Source organism: Silurus meridionalis, chromosome 26 (genome assembly GCF_014805685.1).
Source record: "Silurus meridionalis isolate SWU-2019-XX chromosome 26, ASM1480568v1, whole genome shotgun sequence".
Classification (NCBI taxonomy): Eukaryota; Metazoa; Chordata; class Actinopteri; order Siluriformes; family Siluridae; genus Silurus; species Silurus meridionalis.
In genome coordinates this window covers 15,506,044-15,525,542 of record NC_060909.1, presented here as the reverse complement: position 1 = coordinate 15,525,542, position 19,499 = coordinate 15,506,044, and the positions used below count along the sequence as shown (strand labels likewise).

At 41.1% G+C, this 19,499-nt stretch overlaps 1 protein-coding gene across 1 annotated transcript in view; it reads left to right on the top strand.

The window, feature by feature from the left end:
* Nucleotides 1–13,272: 13,272 nt before the first annotated feature.
* Nucleotides 13,273–19,499, top strand: part of tmem178 (transmembrane protein 178) — a 6,278-nt gene continuing 51 nt past the window's right edge. Inside the window, exons 1-5 of the mRNA XM_046840295.1 lie at nucleotides 13,273–13,919; nucleotides 16,236–16,349; nucleotides 17,999–18,136; nucleotides 18,226–18,448; nucleotides 19,378–19,499. The exon at nucleotides 19,378–19,499 is cut by the window's right edge and continues 51 nt beyond it. Coding sequence (XP_046696251.1) covers nucleotides 13,484–13,919; nucleotides 16,236–16,349; nucleotides 17,999–18,136; nucleotides 18,226–18,448; nucleotides 19,378–19,489 — 1,023 coding nt within the window. The 5' untranslated portion in view covers nucleotides 13,273–13,483 and the 3' untranslated portion in view covers nucleotides 19,490–19,499. The remainder of the gene's footprint in view (nucleotides 13,920–16,235; nucleotides 16,350–17,998; nucleotides 18,137–18,225; nucleotides 18,449–19,377) is intronic.

Here is a 19,499-nt window from a genome sequence, read left to right as displayed (position 1 = left end):
AGCATGTAGTAGAGATCACTGTGTGTGTAGTACAGATCAGTGTGTGTGTGTGTGTGTGTAGTACAGATCAGTATGTAGTAGAGATCAGTGTGTGTGTAGTACAGATCAGTGTGTGTAGTACAGATCAGTGTGTGTGTGTGTGTGTGTAGTACAGATCAGTGTGTGTATAGTACAGATCAGTATGTAGTAGAGATCAGTGTGTGTGTAGTACAGATCAGTGTATTTGGTACAGATCAGTGCGTGTAGTACAGATCAGTGTCTATAGTACAGATCAGTATGTAGTAGAGGTCAGTGTGTGTAGTAGAGATCAGTGTGTGTGTAGTACAGATCAGTGTGTGTAGTACAGATCAGTGTGTGTATAGTACAGCTCAGTATGTAGTAGAGATCAGTGTGTGTGTGTAGTAGAGATCATTGTGTGTATAGTACAGATCAGTATGTAGTAGAGATCAGTGTGTGTGTAGTACAGATCAGCGTGTGTAGTACAGATCAGTGTGTGTGTAGTACAGATCAGTGTGTGTATAGTACAGATCAGTATGTAGTACAGATCAGTGTGTATAGTACAGATCAGTGTGTGTATAGTACAGATCAGTATGTAGTACAGATCAGTGTGTATAGTACAGATTAGTGTGTGTAGTACAGATCAGTGTGTGTAGTACAGATCAGTGTGTGTATAGTACAGATCAGTGTGTGTAGTAGAGATCAGTGTGTGTGTAGTGAGATCAGTGTGTGTATAGTACAGATCAGTGTGTGTAGTAGAGATCAGTGTGTGTGGTACAGATCAGTGTGTAGTACAGATCAGTGTGTGTGTAGTACAGATCAGTGTGTGTAGTACATATCAGTGTGTGTGTAGTACAGATCAGCGTGTGTAGTACAGATCAGTGTGTGTGTAGTACAGATCAGTGTGTGTATAGTACAGATCAGTATGTAGTAGAGATCAGTGTGTATAGTACAGATCAGTGTGTGTGTAGTTCAGATCAGTGTGTGTGTAGTACAGATCAGTGTGTGTATGGTACAGATCAGTGTGTGTAGTAGATCAGTGTGTATAGTACAGATCAGTGTGTGTGGTACAGATCGGTATGTAGTAGAGATCAGTGTGTGTGTAGTACAGATCAGTGTGTGTAGTACAGATCAGTGTGTGTGTGTGTGTAGTACAGATCAGTGTGTGTATAGTACAGATCAGTATGTAGTAGAGATCAGTGTGTGTGTAGTACAGATCAGTGTATTTGGTACAGATCAGTGCGTGTAGTACAGATCAGTGTGTCTATAGTACAGATCAGCATGTAGTAGAGGTCAGTGTGTGTAGTAGAGATCAGTGTGTGTGTAGTACAGATCAGTGTGTGTAGTACAGATCAGTGTGTGTATAGTACAGCTCAGTATGTAGTAGAGATCAGTGTGTGTGTAGTAGAGATCAGTGTGTGTATAGTACAGATCAGTATGTAGTAGAGATCAGTGTGTGTGTAGTACAGATCAGTGTGTGTAGTACAGATCAGTGTGTGTGTAGTGCAGATCGGTATGTGGTACAGATCAGTGTGTATAGTACAGATCAGTGTGTGTATGGTACAGATCAGTGTGTGTGTATGGTACAGATCGGTATGTAGTAGAGATCAGTGTGTGTAGTACAGATTGGTATGTAGTACAGATCAGTGTGTGTGTGGTACAGATCGGTGTGTGTGGTACAGATCAGTATGTGTGGTACAGATCAGTGTGTATAGTACAGATCAGTGTGTGTAGTACAGATCAGTGTGTGTATAGTACAGATCAGTATGTAGTAGAGATCAGTGTGTGTAGTACAGATTAGTATGTAGTACAGATCAATGTGTGTGTAGTACAGATCAGTGTGTGTAGTGCAGATCAGTGTGTGTGTGTGGTACAGATCAGTATGTAGTACAGATCAGTGTGTGTGTAGTACAGATCAGTGTGTTTGAGGTACAGATCAGTGCGTGTAGTACTGATCAGTATGTAGTACATATCGGTGTGTGTGTGGTACAGATCAGTGTGTAGTACAGATCAGTGTGTGTGTGGTACAGATCAGTGTGTGTGTGGTACAGATCAGTGCGTGTAGTACAGATGAGTGTGTGTGTAGTACAGATCTGTGTGTGTAGTACAGATCAGTTTGTGTGGTACAGATCAGTGCGTGTAGAACAGATCAGTGTGTGTGTAGTACAGATCTGTGTGTGTAGTACAGATCAGTTTGTGTGGTACAGATCAGTGCGTGTAGTACAGATCAGTGTGTGTGTAGTACAGATCAGTGTGTGTAGAACAGATCAGTGTGTGTGTAGTACAGATCTGTGTGTGTAGTACAGATCAGTTTGTGTGGTACAGATCAGTGTGTGTAGTACAGATCAGTGTGTGTGGTACAGATCAGTGTGTGTATTACAGATCAGTGTGTGTATTACAGATCAGTATGTAGTACAGATCAGTGTGTGTAGTACAGATTAGTGTGTGTGTTACAGATCAGTGTGTAGTACAGATCAGTGTGTAGTACAGATCAGTGTGTAGTACAGATCAGTGTGTGTAGTACAGATCAGTGTGTGTAGTACAGATCAGTGTGTGTGTGGTACAGATTAGTGTGTGTATTACAGATCAGTGTGTAGTACAGATCAGTGTGTGTAGTACAGATCAGTGTGTGTGTGGTACAGATTAGTGTGTGTATTACAGATCAGTGTGTAGTACAGATCAGTGTGTGTAGTACAGATCAGTGTGTGTGTGGTACAGATCAGTGTGTAGTACAGATCAGTGTGTGTGGTACAGATCAGTGTGTGTAGTACAGATCAGTGTGTAGTACAGATCAGTGTGTGTGTGGTACAGATCAGTGTGTGTGGTACAGATCAGTGTGTAGTACAGATCAGTGTGTAGTACAAATCAGTGTGTGTGTGGTACAGATCGGTGTGTGTGTGTACAGATCAGTGTGTGTGGTACAGATCAGTGTGTGTGTATGGTACAGATCTGTGTGTGTGGTACAGATCAGTGTGTAGTACAGATGTGTGTGTGTGGTACAGATCAGTGTGTGTAGAACAGATCAGTGTGTGTACAGATCTGTGTGTGTGGTACAGATCAGTTTGTGTGGTACAGATCAGTGCGTGTGGTACAGATCAGTGTGTGTGTAGTACAGATCAGTGTGTGTACAGATCAGTATGTAGTACAGATCGGTGTGTGTGTAGTACAGATCTGTGTGTGTAGTACAGATCAGTTTGTGTGGTACAGATCAGTGTATGTAGTACAGATCAGTGTGTGTATGGTACAGATCAGTGTGTACAGATCAGTGTAGTACAGATCGGTGTGTGTGGTACAGATCAGTATGTAGTACAGATCAGTGTGTATAGTACAGATTAGTGTGTGTGTTACAGATCAGTGTGTAGTACAGATCAGTGTGTGTAGTACAGATCAGTGTGTGTAGTACAGCTCAGTGTGTGTATTACAGATCAGTGTGTGTATAGTACAGCTCAGTGTGTGTATTACAGATCAGTGTGTGTGTAGTACAGCTCAGTGTTTGAAGTGCAGATCAGTGTGTGTGTGTGGTACAGATCGTGTGTGTAGTACAGATCAGTGTGTGTGTGTGGTACAGATCAGTGTGTGTGTGTGTGTGTCTGTGTCTGTGTGTGTGTGTGTGTGTGTGTGTGGTACAGATGTGTGTAGTACAGATCAGTGTGTGTAGTACAGACTAGTATGTAGTACAGATCAGTGTGTGTGTGTGTGTGTGTGTGTGTGTGTGTGTGTGTGTGTGTGTGTGTGTATGTGTGTGTGTGTGTGTGTGTGTGTGGTAAAGTTTAGTATGTAGTAGAGATCAGTGTGCTTATATATTATATATTATACTTAATTATAAACACACACACACACACACACATTCTACATGGTTCACAAACGTTCTGTTATAAAGAAGCTAGAATTTCTAGCCATGAATGTCCTCGCATTAGAACAGGTCTGACGAGTGACAGATTGAGATTTCATAGTCGACAGCTGCTCTGTGTGTGTGTGTGTGTGTGTGTGTGTGTGTGTGTGTGTGTGTGTGTGTTGTACATCTCATTTAAAATGAATGAAGCTGTGATATTGAATTTGAAAAAGCGCTAACGTGTAGATCTGAAATAGATCAGTGTGTGTGTGTGTGTGTGTGTTCATATATAATGCATGTACTTGGAGGTCGTTCTCAGAAATGTCACCATCTGTCGTGTCAGAGTCCAGCAGACTGAAGCATGTGTATGTGTATGTGTGTGTGGTTCTCCCAGGTATTAATGTGTGTGTGTGTGTGTGTGTGTGTGTGTGTGTGTGTGTGTGTGTGTTACTCTATAAATATATATCTAAAAAAAAGCTGCTGATAAGGGTAAAAAGGTGATAGCACGTACACACACACACACACACACACACACACACACACAAAACCACACAGACAAGGATAGTGTGCTATTGCAGCTTCTTTTGAGGTGTATTTATTAACTCACTGTTATTATGATGACCATTGTGTGTGATTATATGGAGTGTAGGCGTGATTATAGAGAGAATGATTTGTGTGTGTGTGTGTGTGTGTGTGTGTGTGTATGAAAGAAAGAAAGAGATAGAGAGATTATATTATATTCCTTTTATCTTTAACTCATTCATTGTTTTTCTTTCTGGTATTATCTCTTTCCCTCTGGTTTCCTGTCCTCCATGTTTCCTTCAGGAAGTGTAGATTTACTTCTTCATCTGACTCCTGTGAGATTCTCGTCCTGATCCTGTTACACTGATGGAGCTGAGGAGGAGGAACCCAAGCCCACCGCTGAACTGCTGAATTATTTACCACCAAATGGAGCGAGAAGGTTCTCCCCCCTCACTGAAGAGTCGCCTCTGCAGTGCAGAGAACACACACACTTAAACCATCAACACATCAAACTAAACATTCACACACACACACACACACACACACACACACACACACACACACACACACACACACACAGTGATAATGTACAGAGATTAAGAGTGAAGCTGCTCTTAGAGATCATGTGACTCGCCCTGAGCTGATCAAGTTCTACACACTGCTCTTCTCTCCCCTACAGAGCTCAGTGATTGGAGGAGAATCAGCTCCCACAGTTTAGGCTGCTACAGAACTATAGTGCATGAGTATAGTGTGTTGTGTAAAGCATGTAGTGTGTAGTGTATACTATATAGTTTGCAGTGTATAGTGTATAGTGTGTAGTATGTATGGTATAGTGTGTGAGGTATAGTATATAGTGTATAGTATGTATAGTGTGTAGTGTGTGTATGTATGTGTGTGTGTATGTGTATAGTATATAGTGTGTATAGTATATAGTGTGTATGGTATAATATATATAGTGTATATGTAGTGTGTATAATTATAGTATATAGTGTGTATAGTATAGTATATATAGTGTATATGGTATAGTATATATAGTGTGTATGGTATATAGTATATAATTATATAGTGTGTATGGTATAGTATATAGTGTGTATGTAGTGTGTATAGTGTGTATGGTATGGTATATAGTGTATAGTGTATAGTGTATGTGTATAGTATATAGTGTGTGTGTGTATAGTATGTAGTGTGTATAGTATATAGTGTAGTGTGTATGTGTATAGTATAGTATATAATTATATAGCATGTAGTGTGTATGGTATAGTATATAGTGTATAGTGTGTAGTATGTGGTGTGTATGGTATAGTATATAGTGTGTGTAGTATGTAGTGTGTATGGTATAGTGTATATGTGTGTGTGTATGTAGTGTGTATATGGTATAGTATATAGTGTGTAGTATGTAGTGTGTATGGTATATGGTATATATAGTGTGTGTATGGTGTAATTATATAGTGTGTATGGTATAGTATATAGTGTATAGCATGTAGTGTGTATGGTATAGTATAATTATATAGTGTATAGTGTGTAATTATAGTGTATGGTATAATTATATAATTATAGTGTATATATGTGTATGGTATAGTATATAGTGTGTAGTATGTGTGTATATGGTATAGTATATAGTGTATAGTATGTAGTGTGAATGGTATAGTGTATGTATAGTGTGTGTGTATATGTAGTGTGTATGGTATAGTGTATAGTGTGTAGTATGTAGTGTGTATGGTATATATAGTGTGTGTATTATAGTGTGTATGGTATAGCATATAGTGTGTATGTAGTGTGAATGGTATAGTGTACAGTGTGTAGTATGTAGTGTATGGTATAGCATATAGTGTGTATAGTATATATAGTGTGTAGTATGTGTGTATGGTATATAGTGTATGTAGTGTATGGTATAGTGTATAGTGTGTAGTGTATGTAGTGTATGGTATAGTATATAGTGTGTAGTATGTGTGTATGGTATAGTATATAGTGTGTAGTATGTGGTGTGTATGTGTATGTGTATAGTGTATAGTATAGTGTGTAGTATAGTGTGTATGGTATAGTATATATAGTGTGTGTGTGTAGTGTGTAGTGTATAGTGTATGTAGTGTGTGTGTATAGTATATGTAGTGTGTATGGTGTGTATGGTATAATTATATAGTGTGTATTATGTAGTGTGTATAATTATAGTGTATAGTGTATAGTGTATAATTATATGTGTGTAGTGTGTGGTATAGTATATAGTGTGTAGTATGTGTGTGTATGGTATAGTGTATAGTGTATATATGTAGTGTGTATAGTGTGTATAGTATATAGTGTAGTATGTGGTGTGTATGGTATAGTATAATTATATAGTGTATGGTATAGTGTATAGCATGTAGTGTGTATAGTGTATAGTATGTGTGTGTATGGTATAGTATATAGTGTGTAGTATGTGGTGTGTATGGTATAGTGTATAGTGTATATATGTAGTGTGTATAATTATAGTATATAGTGTGTAGTATGTAGTGTATATGTGTGGTATAGTATATAGTGTATGTATGTAGTGTGTATGGTATAGTATAGTGTATAGTGTATGGTATAGTATGTATGTGTGTATGTAGTGTGTATGGTATAGTATATAGTGTGTAGTATGTAGTGTGTATGGTATAGTGTATAGTGTATAGTATGTAGTGTGTATGGTATAGTATATAGTGTGTAGTATGTAGTGTGTATGGTATAGTATATAATTATATAGTGTATAGTATGTAGTGTGTATAGTATATATAGTGTATATATAGTGTATAGTATATGTAGTGTGTATGGTATAGTGTATATTGTGTAGTATGCAGTGTGTATGGTATAGTGTATAGTGTATAGTGTGTATAGTATGTAGTGTGTATGGTATAATTATAGTGTGTATAATTATATAGTGTGTGTATATGTAGTGTGTATGGTATAATGTTTTGTTTGTGTGTTGTATGTTGTATGTGGTGTGTATGGTATAGTATATAGTGTGTAGTGTGTATGGTATAGTGTATAGTGTGTAGTGTGTATGGTATAGTGTGTAGTGTGTATGGTATAGTGTGTAGTGTGTAGTGTGTAGTATGTATGGTATAGTGTATAGTCAAGTCAAGTCAAGTCAAGTTTAATTGTATGGCGCTTTTCACAACAGACATTGTCCCAAAGCAGCTTTACAGAAATCATCAGTGAAGGTGAATGGTGTGTGTTTATCCCTAATGAGCAGCCATGGCGACTGTGGCAAGAAAAACTCTCTTAGATGTAATGAGGAAGAAACCTTGAGAGGAACCAGACTCGAAAGGGGACCCTATCCTCATTTGGGTGACATCAAGAGTTTGATCATATAGTGTGTATGGTGTGTAGTGTGTGTATGTATGTAGTGTGTATGGTATAGTATATAATTATGTGTATGTATGTAGTGTGTGGTATAGTATATAATTATAGTGTGTGTATAGTATGTGTGTATGTATGTGTATAATTATATAGTGTGTGGTATGTGTGTATGGTATAATTATATAGTGTGTATGTAGTGTGTATAGTATAATTATATAGTGTGTATATGTAGTGTGTATAATTATAGTGTGTATGTAGTGTGTATAATTATAGTGTATAGTGTGTAGTATGTAGTGTGTATGGTATAGTATATAGTGTGTAGTATGTAGTGTGTATGGTATAGTATATAGTGTGTAGTGTGTATATGGTATAGTGTATGTGTGTATGTAGTGTGTAGTGTATGGTATAGTGTATTATAGTGTGTAGTGTGTGTGGTGTGTATGGTATAGTATAGTGTGTGTAGTATGTAGTGTGTGTAGTATGTATAATTATAGTATATGTGTGTAGTGTGTGTGTATATGGTATAGTATATAGTGTGTATATGTAGTGTGTGTATGTAGTATGTATGTGTATAATTATATAGTGTGTGTATGTATGTATGGTATAATTATATAGTGTGTAGTGTATATGGTATAGTGTATTATAGTGTGTATATGTAGTGTGTATGGTATAGTGTATAGTGTGTAGTATGTATGTATGTGTATAGTATATGTATGGTATATAGTGTGTATATGTATAGTGTAGTATGTAGTGTGTATGGAATAATGTTTTGTTTATTGTGTTGTATATTGTATGTGTGTGTGGTATAGTATATAGTATAGTATGTAGTGTGTAGTATGTATATGGTATAATTATGTAGTGTGTAGTATGTATGGTATAGTATATAATTAATGTAGTGTGTATGGTATAGTGTATATAATTATATAGTGTGTATGTGTATGGTATGGTGTGTGGTGTGTATATATGGTATAGTGTATAGTGTGTATAGTGTATAGTATATGGTGTGTATGGTATAATGTTTTGTTTGTGTGTATGTATGTGTGTGTATAGTGTATATGTGTGTATGGTATAATTATAGTGTATAGTATATAATTATTATAGTGTGTATGTGTAGTATAGTGTGTAGTATATATGGTATAGTATATAATTATAGTGTATAGTGTGTAGTGTGTATATGTGTATAGTATGTATGGTATAGTATGTATGGTGTGTAGTATGTAGTGTGTAGTATGTATGGTATAGTAGTGTGTAGTATGTATGGTATAATGTATGTATAGTATGTATGGTATAATTATATAGTGTGTAGTGTGTATGGTATAGTGTATATAATGTATGTATAGTGTAGTATGTATGTAGTGTGTATGGTATAATGTTTTGTTTGTGTGTATGTATGTGTGTGTGTATGTGTATATGTATAATTATATAGTGTATAGTATATATAGTGTGTAGTGTATGGTATATGTGTATGGTATATGTGTGTATAGTATAGTATATAGTATGTATATGGTATAGTGTGTATATGTATAGTGTAGTATGTATAGTATGTAGTGTATGGTATAGTATGTAGTGTGTATGTATATAGTGTGTGTGTATGGTATGGTGTGTAGTGTGTGTGTGTGTGTGTAGTGTATAGTGTATGTGTAGTGTGTGGTATGTAGTGTATAGTATGTAGTGTGTAGTATGTATGGTATATATAGTGTGTAGTATGTGGTATAGTGTATAGTGTATGGTGTGTATGTATGGTATGGTATAGTGTGTAGTGTATAGTATGTATGGTATATAGTGTGTAGTGTATAGTGTTTAGTATGTAGTGTGTATGGAATAATGTTTTGTTTGTGTGTTGTATGTGGTGTGTATGGTATAGTATATAGTGTGTAGTGTATAGTATGTATGGTATAATTATAGTGTGTATGGTATAATTATAGTGTGTATGGTATAGTGTGTGTGTGTGTGTGTGTGTGTGTATGTATAGTGTGTATGTGTGTGTATGGTATAATTATAGTATATAATTATGTATGTATAGTGTATAGTATGTATGGTATAATTATATAGTGTGTATGTATATGGTATAGTGTATAGTGTGTGTAGTGTGTATGGAATAATGTTTTGTTTGTGTGTGTATGTAGTATGTATGGTATAATTATATAGTGTGTAGTGTGTAGTATATATGGTATAGTGTGTAGTGTGTATGGAATAATGTTTTGTTTGTGTGTTGTATGTTGTATGTGGTGTGTATGGTATAGTATATAGTATATAATTATAGTGTATAGTGTGTGTATGGTATAGTATATAGTGTGTAGTGTGTAGTATGTATGTATAGTGTATAGTATGTATGGTATAATTATATAGTGTGTAGTATGTATGGTATAGTGTGTGTGTATGTAGTGTGTATGGAATAATGTTTTGTTTGTGTGTTGTATGTGGTGTGTATGGTATAGTGTATGTATGGTATAGTGTATAGTGTGTGTGTATAGTATGTATGGTATAGTATATATATGTATGGTATAGTGTGTGTAGTGTATAGTATGTATGGTATAATTATATAGTGTGTAGTATGTGGTGTGTATGGTATAGTATATAGTGTGTGTATGTGTGTATGGAATAATGTTTTGTTTGTGTGTTGTGTGTTGTATGTGGTGTGTATGGTATAGTATATAGTGTGTAGTGTATTGTGTAGTGTAAAGTGTTTGGTGTATAGTGTGTAGTATGTAGTGTATTGTGTGTAGTGTGTATGAGACTTTGTATACTCTTCTGTAGAATATGCTAATTAGCATGCTGGCTAGCTACCAATCCCAGATAGGCCCATAGAGGGCAGGAGATTAGCATGCTAGCTGCTTCCTGAGGTGTTCCTGTGACAGTGTATGAAGGAAAGCGAGAGCTAAAATCCCCTCAGTTTCATGAGTGTGAGGATGAGTGTGCAGGTGTGGAGCGCTGGGGTTCCTGATCAGGTTCTGCAATGATTAATGAGCAACATGAACACGTCAATGCTAACACATTTGAGAAAGCGTTTGAGAGCTGCAGGTGCACATCTGTACAACAGCTGGATTATTGATCCCTTACTGAAACAAGAGCAGCACAAACAACTTACTGATGCTCACGAGGCTTAACATCCAGTCCTACAACAGCAGGAGTCAGAAATGTGGGTTCAGTCCATTCCACTGATTTACAAAGTACACACACACACACACACACACACACACACTCATCACTCACCACAAGTCTGATCTTACATTATTCTCATTCTAATCCCACACTCGCCTCAACACTCTGCTTCCTCTGTTCCATTACCCAGGGTCAAAATCAGATTAGACTCCAACCGGTGGGCTTCTTCTAATTTCAGCACTCAGATCTGGAAGGCTTCAATCAGACACTCATCTAATACTATACTTTAATTACTAATGATTCACTCTATGTGTGTTATTTCTGCTTATCTGAATACACATAAACTACACCACATATGGATATGTTTTGCCCACTGCTTCTCCATGAGAACCTGGAGGAGAACTCACAGAAGAACCACAATGAATGAATTGAGTGCTTAATTGCAGCACTTGCAGTGTGGCTGCTGTCCTACTGTGGAACTGCGAGAGAACTGCTCTGGCTTCTTCCTTATTCTGCGTACAATTACTAAACCAAGCAACACACACACACACACACACACACACACACACACACACACACACACACAAACAGCAGAGCAATGAGGGTGGGGCCAGGATTCGTGATTACATCTCCAAGAGCAGGTTATGATTTATTTATACATTACAGGAGCTGAACAGATGAGTGTTTACCGCTGTGTTTTCAGCACAGACCACACATACACACACACACCACACACACACACACACTCTCTTTACTCACACATACACACACACACCACACACACACTCTTTACTCACACACACACACACACACACACACACACACACACACACACTCTTTACTCACACACACACACACACACACTCTCTTTCTCTTTGCTCACACACACACACACACTCTCTCTCTCACACACACACACACACACACACACACACACTCTCTCTGCGGTGCTGATGAGGCAGTTTTCTCTGAAATCAAGGTTGGAGTTTCAGGCATGTGCAACAAACCCCACACTAAAGCTTTCACCGTTTTAGACCACCAACCCCAAAACCCCTTCCCCAACATGAACACCAAATCCCACCCCAATTCCATCCCCAACCCAAACCCCAACATCACATACAACTCAAACACCAAATCTAACCTAACCCCAAGCCAACACCTACCCCACTCCCAACCCCAACACCAAATCAATCCCACTTCCATCCCATCCCCATCCTAACCCAAACACTAAGCCAACAACAACCCAAAACCAAACACAACATCTCTTTCAACCCCCTCCACAACACCAACCTCCCCACGCCAAACCCCATTCGCAGTCCTAACCCATACACCATCCCCAACACCAACACCACTTCCAACCCCACAACCAAAACCACCCCCAACCCCATTACCAAGACCAACGCCAACATCATCCTATACAGTGTGCATGTGTCACACTGAGCTCAGGGGAGAAACACTACAGTGATGCTAAACGGGTTTAATTTAGGGGCGGGGCTACTGGAGCACGTGGGAATAGTTATCAATTTAATATTTTCATAGGAGTAAATGTCCCTCATGATTCACTCATGAACATCTCCAACACATCCACATCCTACTGCTGAGCTGCTGAGGTGACCTGCTCAGGCTGTAGAGTGATTAGGTGTGTGTTAATGAGCTACACCACATCTCACACACTTTACTGCAGAGCTCAGGGTTCTACAGCGGGCGGGTGAGAGAGCTTCAGTGAGGGGGTGGAGATAGAGAGCTTCAGTGAGGGGTGAGAGAGCTTCAGTGGGGGGTAGAGAGAGCTTTAGTAAGGGAGGGGTGGAGATAGAGAGAGCTTCAGTGGGGGTGAGAGAGCTTTAGTAGGGGTATAGAGGCTTTAGTGGGGGTAAAGAGCTTCAGTGAGGGGGTGGAGATAGAGAGCTTCAGTGAGAGGGGTTGAGAGAGCTTCAGTGAGGGGGTGGAGATAAAGAGCTTCAGTGAGGGGGTGGAGATAGAGAGCTTCAGTGAGGGGGTATAGAAAGCTTCAATGGGGGGTGAGAGCTTCAGTGAGAGGGGTGGAGATAGAGAGCTTCAGTGAGGGGGTGGAGATAGAGAGAGCTTCAGTGAGGGGGTAGAGAGCTTTAGTGGGGGGTGGAGATAGAGAGCTTCAGTGAGGGGGTGGAGATAGAGAGCTTCAGTGAGGGGGTGGAGATGAGAGAGCTTCAGTGGGGGAGAGCTTCAGTGGGGGTGGAGATGAGAGAGCTTCAGTGGGGGTGGAGATAGAGAGAGCTTCAGTGAGGGGGTGGAGATAGAGAGGCTTCAGTGGGGGGTAGAGATAGAGAGCTTCAGTGAGGGGGTATAGAAAGCTTCAATGGGGGGTAGAGAGCTTCAGTGAGAGGGGTGGAGATAGAGCTTCAGTGAGGGGGTGGAGATAGAAAGCTTCAGTGAGGGGGTAGAGAGCTTTGGTGGGGGTGGAGATAGAGAGCTTCAGTGAGGGGTGGAGATCAGAGAAAGGTAGAGGTAGAGAGAGAGAAAGAGGGAGGGAGAAAGAAGGAGGAGGAGACGCAGAGACTCTATTCAGCAGCGCAGGTCACGGGGCGGAAAAACAGCGGAGTCTGTAAACCGAAAACAGAGAAAAGGATGCTTTAATTAGCACGCGCTCTGACCAGACCAGAGAGAGAGAGAGAGAGAGAGAGAGAGAGAAGGAGGAGGATGATGGCCGGGTTCCGGTGAGCGCGCGCTGATGTCTGCACCATGGAGAAGCGGTCTCTCGTGACGGCGGCGAGCGTTTTGATGAGCGTCGTCGCGCTCGCGCTGCTGGTCACCGCCATCTTCACGGACCACTGGTACGAAACGGACACGCGCAGGCACAAGCGGAACTGCGACCGCTACGGAGCCGAGTCCAATGACCAGAAGAACCGGGAGATGCCCATCTACCACCTGCCGTTAGTGGACAGCACCGGGAGCGCGGGCGGGACCGGGGGGTCGCGCCGGAACAGTGTGGCGCTCATGAAACCGATTCACGTCGGGAGTCGCGAGGAGGAGCTGTTGGAGAACTGGAGAGCGATCCTTGGCATGGGCATCCTGGAGACCGAGTGCGGCCGCCCGCTCTTCCCAACCCACTCCGGTCTGTGGAGGAAATGCTACTTCCGGGGTGTGGACCCAGACATCGACCGGCTCATTTTAAAGGGTAACCCCACTGACAGCATCGTGATAATGCACCACACACACACACACACACACACACACACACACACACACTGCACAGCGAGTTCTCCATGCACCGGTGTGTGAGCTGTGTTCAGACACACACACACACACACACACACACACACACACACACACTTCCTCAGATTAGAGTAAATAAAACCTGTATTAATGTAAAGTGTATCAGAATAAAGAGGAAATTGAATCCTGAGCACATGAAGGTCACTCAGACCAGGTGAAATTCCAGACACAGCAGATCTCCACACACACACACACACACACACACACACACACCTCACACTCATCCTGCTTCACATCTCTTACCCAGCTAGCGCATAGACTAGTTCACGCTAGCAACACCATCCCCTTACCCATACATGTAACTGCATGACACTGTTACCATGACAACAACCAACTTTAGTACCTCCCTGGCACCAGTACTGCAGAGAAATGGTTCTGCTGACCACACCATCGTCCATGAAAGCTGTGTTCATTTTGTGACATCATAACCTGGTTTCAGGTGTAGCTCCACCCCTTACAGGTGTACTGAGGAAGTCGCGGGTTGAGTATAAGTAACTGAATTACAAGTTTCCATGACAACGAGTCAGTGTGTACATCAATGAATTTAACAGCAGAGGGCAGGTGAGTTCTGGATCTTGATTGGTCAGAAGGTGGTGATTAATTCTCTTTAACTGCAGCACAGTACAGAGTTAATTCAATGCATATGTTCTGAACTGGAGAGAAGAGCAAGACTCGTATGGAGTGAGATATTGTGAGAAGAGAGTGAGAGAATGGTGAGGGGAAGAGTGTTTATAATTAAGTATCAGGAAGTAACACACTGCATGAATATCAAATGAAGATACAAATAGCTAAAAAGGATAATGAAAAAAATTCAGTGAACTATTGCACACGGCCGTGTTTAGTGTGTGTGTGTGTGTGTGTGTGTGTGTGTGTGAAGGTGACAGGAGGAAGTCGATAGAGATTATGTTGATGAGATGACTCTGGATTAAAGATGGGATGTGCAGAGTCACTGACAGAGTCCTGGTGACCTTCAGCAGCTACAACCATACACACACACACACACACACACACACACACACACACACACACACACCCATACAAAGGTGTATGCCCCTCATACATATACTGCAGTCACACTAACTGCACACTCACACACTGTTACACATCAGACAGAAGCAGCACCTGAGATGTTATATAAGTAATAACCACTCTGTGTGTGTGTGTGTGTGTGTGTGTGTGTGTGTGTGTTTATTTGTTTTTGTATATGTGTATATATACAGTATTGTGCAAAGGTTTTAGGCAGGTGTAAAGAAATGCGGTAAAGTATTTGAATCAGTGTAAAAACAGAAAGTAAGTGAACAGAAGAGAAATCTAAATCAGATCAGTTTTTGGTGCGACACTGTTCAGCTTCAGTTCTCTCTTTTATACACTTTGTTCACTTACACAATGTCTGGCATTTTGTAGGATCAGAGTCAGATGTTTGATAAACCAGCTAAAGTGATCATCCAAGGAGACTTAATGTAGAAAGAAGTGACCTTCATGGATGATTTGTGGCCCAAAAAAACAAACCTTCTACATGGAAACAGAGTCTCAACTGCATGAAAACAGAGGAACTGGGAGCAGAAAAATGGCAGGTGCTGAAACATTTGCTGTATCAGGAGGCAGGAGGTTTGCTGAAGTGCTGGACAGCGACACAATAATGAATGTCTGCAGGAAACAGTGAAGCATGTTGGAGGTTTCCTGCAGGTTTGGAGCTGCACTTCTGCAGATGGAGATGGAGATGATGGTCAGGATTAATAGTGTCCTCAGTTACTCCTCCATCATGCAGCACTATCAGAGAGGTGTCTGATTGTCCCTGAATTTGTTCTGCATCAGGACAACGACCCCAAACTTACAGCCAACGTCATCAAGAACTCTCTTCAGTGTAGAGAAGAACAAGGAGTCCTGGAAGTGATCGTTTTAGCCTCCACAGAGTCCTGATCTCAACATCATCAAGTCTGTCTGGGATTACATGTAGATACAGATGGATCTGTGGAGCCTCCATCCACAGAGCCTCCATTCACAGACACAGAAACATCTCACAGAAACATCATCTTACAGAAACTCTCACACACAATTCATCCCGAATCTGATGTCTCTTGCAGACTGAAATGTACAAGTGACGTGAGAGAGCAAGAAAGTACTGAGCAATACAGTGACTTTACATGTGTAGTAACACTGTGTGTGTGTGTGTGTGTGTGTGTGTGTGTGTGTGTGTGTGTGTGTGTGTGTTTTACAGGTATTGCAGAACGCTGCACTGCAGTTAAATATCATTTCTCTCAGCCGATTCGACTCAGGAACATTCCTCTAAACCTGACCAGAACCATCCAGCAGGACGAGTGGCATCTCTTACGTATGTACACACACACACACACACACACACACACACACACACACACACACACACACACTGCTTTAATGTCCACAAAGACAAAAACTCACAAACACATGGTGATGTGCAGCGATATGAAAGAAATGCTCTGTGTGTGTGTGTGTGTGTGTGTGTGTGTGTGTGTGTAATGGACTGAGGTTAGATAACTTCAGCACCAGAGATCAGATCAGGGAATTTTGTTAGCAGGATTCTCATGAACAGGATTATTAATGTTTTCATCAGTGCAGGTTTTATTTCAGGTTTCTCTTCTACAAATCTCCTGCATATCTTCTCTAAGTGGTGTACCTCAGAGCTCAATCCTCAGACGTATTATATTTCACCAGCATGCTTTTCTTTTGTTTCATATACACAGCTGTGTAGATCGGACATGTGATCAGAACCTGATTGGATTTCTGCAGATCGACAGGTAGCTCCTGGATTGTGTTTCTGTCTCCACTGAGAGAACAGTTCTGTTATTTCTAAATGAAAAGCCCAAGTCGTATCTCATACTGACAATAATCACACTGTCATTTATTTACCCTACACTGTCTCATCTCTGTTTCATCACTGTCTCATCTCTGTTTCATCACTGTCTCCTCCTTGTCCCCTCTCTGTTTGTCCCTCCTTGTTTTTTAGTCATCTTCTCACTGTCTCCTCCTCATCTTCTCACTGTCTCCTCCTTGTCTCCTCCTCGTCTGTTCCTTGTCTACTTCACAATGCCTATGACAGAGCTGGACAGATTTGAGATTTGTGTATGATGTGTAAGATGTGTAGCAGGTTGTGTTGTAGGTTGTGTAAGATGTGTAAGATGTTGTGTTGGAGGTTATGTAGATGGTTTTGTTGGAAGTTGTGTTGGAGGTTGTGAAATGTGTTGTGTAACATGTTTTGGACGTTGTGTAACGTGGTGGGGTTGTGTTGTTTTGTTGGAGGTTGTGTTTGGGTTATAAAACGTGTTGGAGGTTGTGAGAGGTTTTGTGAGATGTGTTGGAGGTTGTGTAAGATGTGTTGGAGGTTGTGATGGAGGTTGTGAAAGATGTGTAAGATGTTGTTCTGAGGTTGTGTATGATGTGTCAGATGTTGTGTTAGAGGGTGGGTAAATTGAAGTGTTTGATAATGATGTGAAATGTCCTGAAGGTTGTGTTTTTATGGTTTTGTCTGAGTTTGACCTTCAGTAACCTCTACAGCCTCACAGTGCTGGAGTGTACAGTGGAGTCTAGCTGATGTGTGTGCTGTGTGTGCTGTGTGTGTGCTGATGTGTGTAATGTGTGTAATTAGTGTGATGGGTGTGTGATGAGTGTCGTGTGTGTGTGTGTGTGTGTGTGTGTGTGTGTGTGTGAGATTATGCGTGTGTGTCCTTATTGATTACAGATGAATCAGGAGGTTTATTGTAGTGTGTGATGTTGAACTGAAGTCCCGTATGTTTTAGTCTCACACACACACACACACACACACACACACACACACACACACACACACTTTTACACATTCACACACAGACACACACTGTTAATTATACAGTCTTATTATTAGCATCAGAGCTGCTGGAAATAAAGTGTGAGCTGTCACAGTGTGGGCGGAAGTCATGGAGATGCTTTGTGTGTGTGTGTGTGTGTGTGTGTGTGTGTGTGTAGATTTGAGGAGAATAACAGCGGGCTTTATGGGAATGGCTGCTGCAGTGTTGCTCTGTGGCTCTGTCGTTTCTGCAGTCGGATTTTTCTGGGAAGAGAAACTCACACAGCATGTATCAGGACTGCTGTTCCTAATGTCAGGTACACACACACACACACACACACACACACACACACACACACACACACACACACACAAGCTCACAGCTGAATGTTCTTCTCCACTGCAGGGATCTTCTGCACCATTTCTTTGTGCACCTACGCCTCCAGCATGACCTATGACCTCTCCCGGAACCCTCCATTTATCTACGGTCTCCCCGGCGACGTGGATCATGGATTTGGTTGGTCGGTGTTGTGTGGGTGGGCGTGTCTTGGGCTGACGGCGGCATGTGGCTGCATCAGCACCGCCTCCCCCTTCATCACGCGCCACAAAAACACACACACCTCCGCTGTGTAAGAGCTCACCACAGCTTACTGACAGACTTGACACACACACACACACACACACACACACACCCGTGTGAGAGCTCACCACAGCACTGACAGACCCACACACACACACACACACACACACACACACACACACCCCTGTGTGAGAGCTCACCACAGCTTACTGACAGACTCGACACACACACACACACACACACACACACACACACACACACACACACCCGTGTGAGAGCTCACCACAGCTTACTGACAGACTCGACACACACACACACACACACACACACACACACACACACACACACCGTGTCAGAGTTTGCCACAGCTCACTGACAGACTCGACTCTCTCACACACACACACACACACACACACACACACACACACATTTACCTAAACATATTGCACCATATTTTTGAACTCTGTGGTGTAAGACGCCACTCACTCCTTGCTCCCCCTCCCCTTTCTGTAAGGGGAGGAGCTTCACTGTAACCAGCCAATCACAGACTTGATCATGTGTTCATTTCTTTAGCTGGTATAAATGCGTAAATACTGCTTTACTTTCAGTTTCACAGTTCAACACTACACTGTGTGTGTGTGTGTGTGTGTTGTGTGTGTGTGTGTAGGACCTTGATTGTAAAATATAATTGGACATTTATGGGTAAACCGCACCCCCATGCCCCCTCCCCCACTGAGCACATTGATGATGATGGTGAAGGAAACAGAAACGTGTGTGTGTGTGTGTGTGTGTGTGTGTGTGTGTGTGTGTGTGTGTGTGTTTGTATTATTATTGTATATTGTGGAGGTCAGATGAACAGAGTGATGGAATCTGAACAAGGTGTTAATGAAGAGGAGATCATGCAACATTACTGACCTACTGACCACATCACACTGTACAACAGAGTTCCTCTCAAAGTTCCTCTTCTCATTACTACAGGAATACACACACTGCAGTAGTAAGGGTGATGATGATGATGACACAGGTGATGATAATGATGGTGAAGATAAAGAAGAAGATGAGAATGAAGACGAAGATGAAGAGGGTTTAGTTGTGGGTGT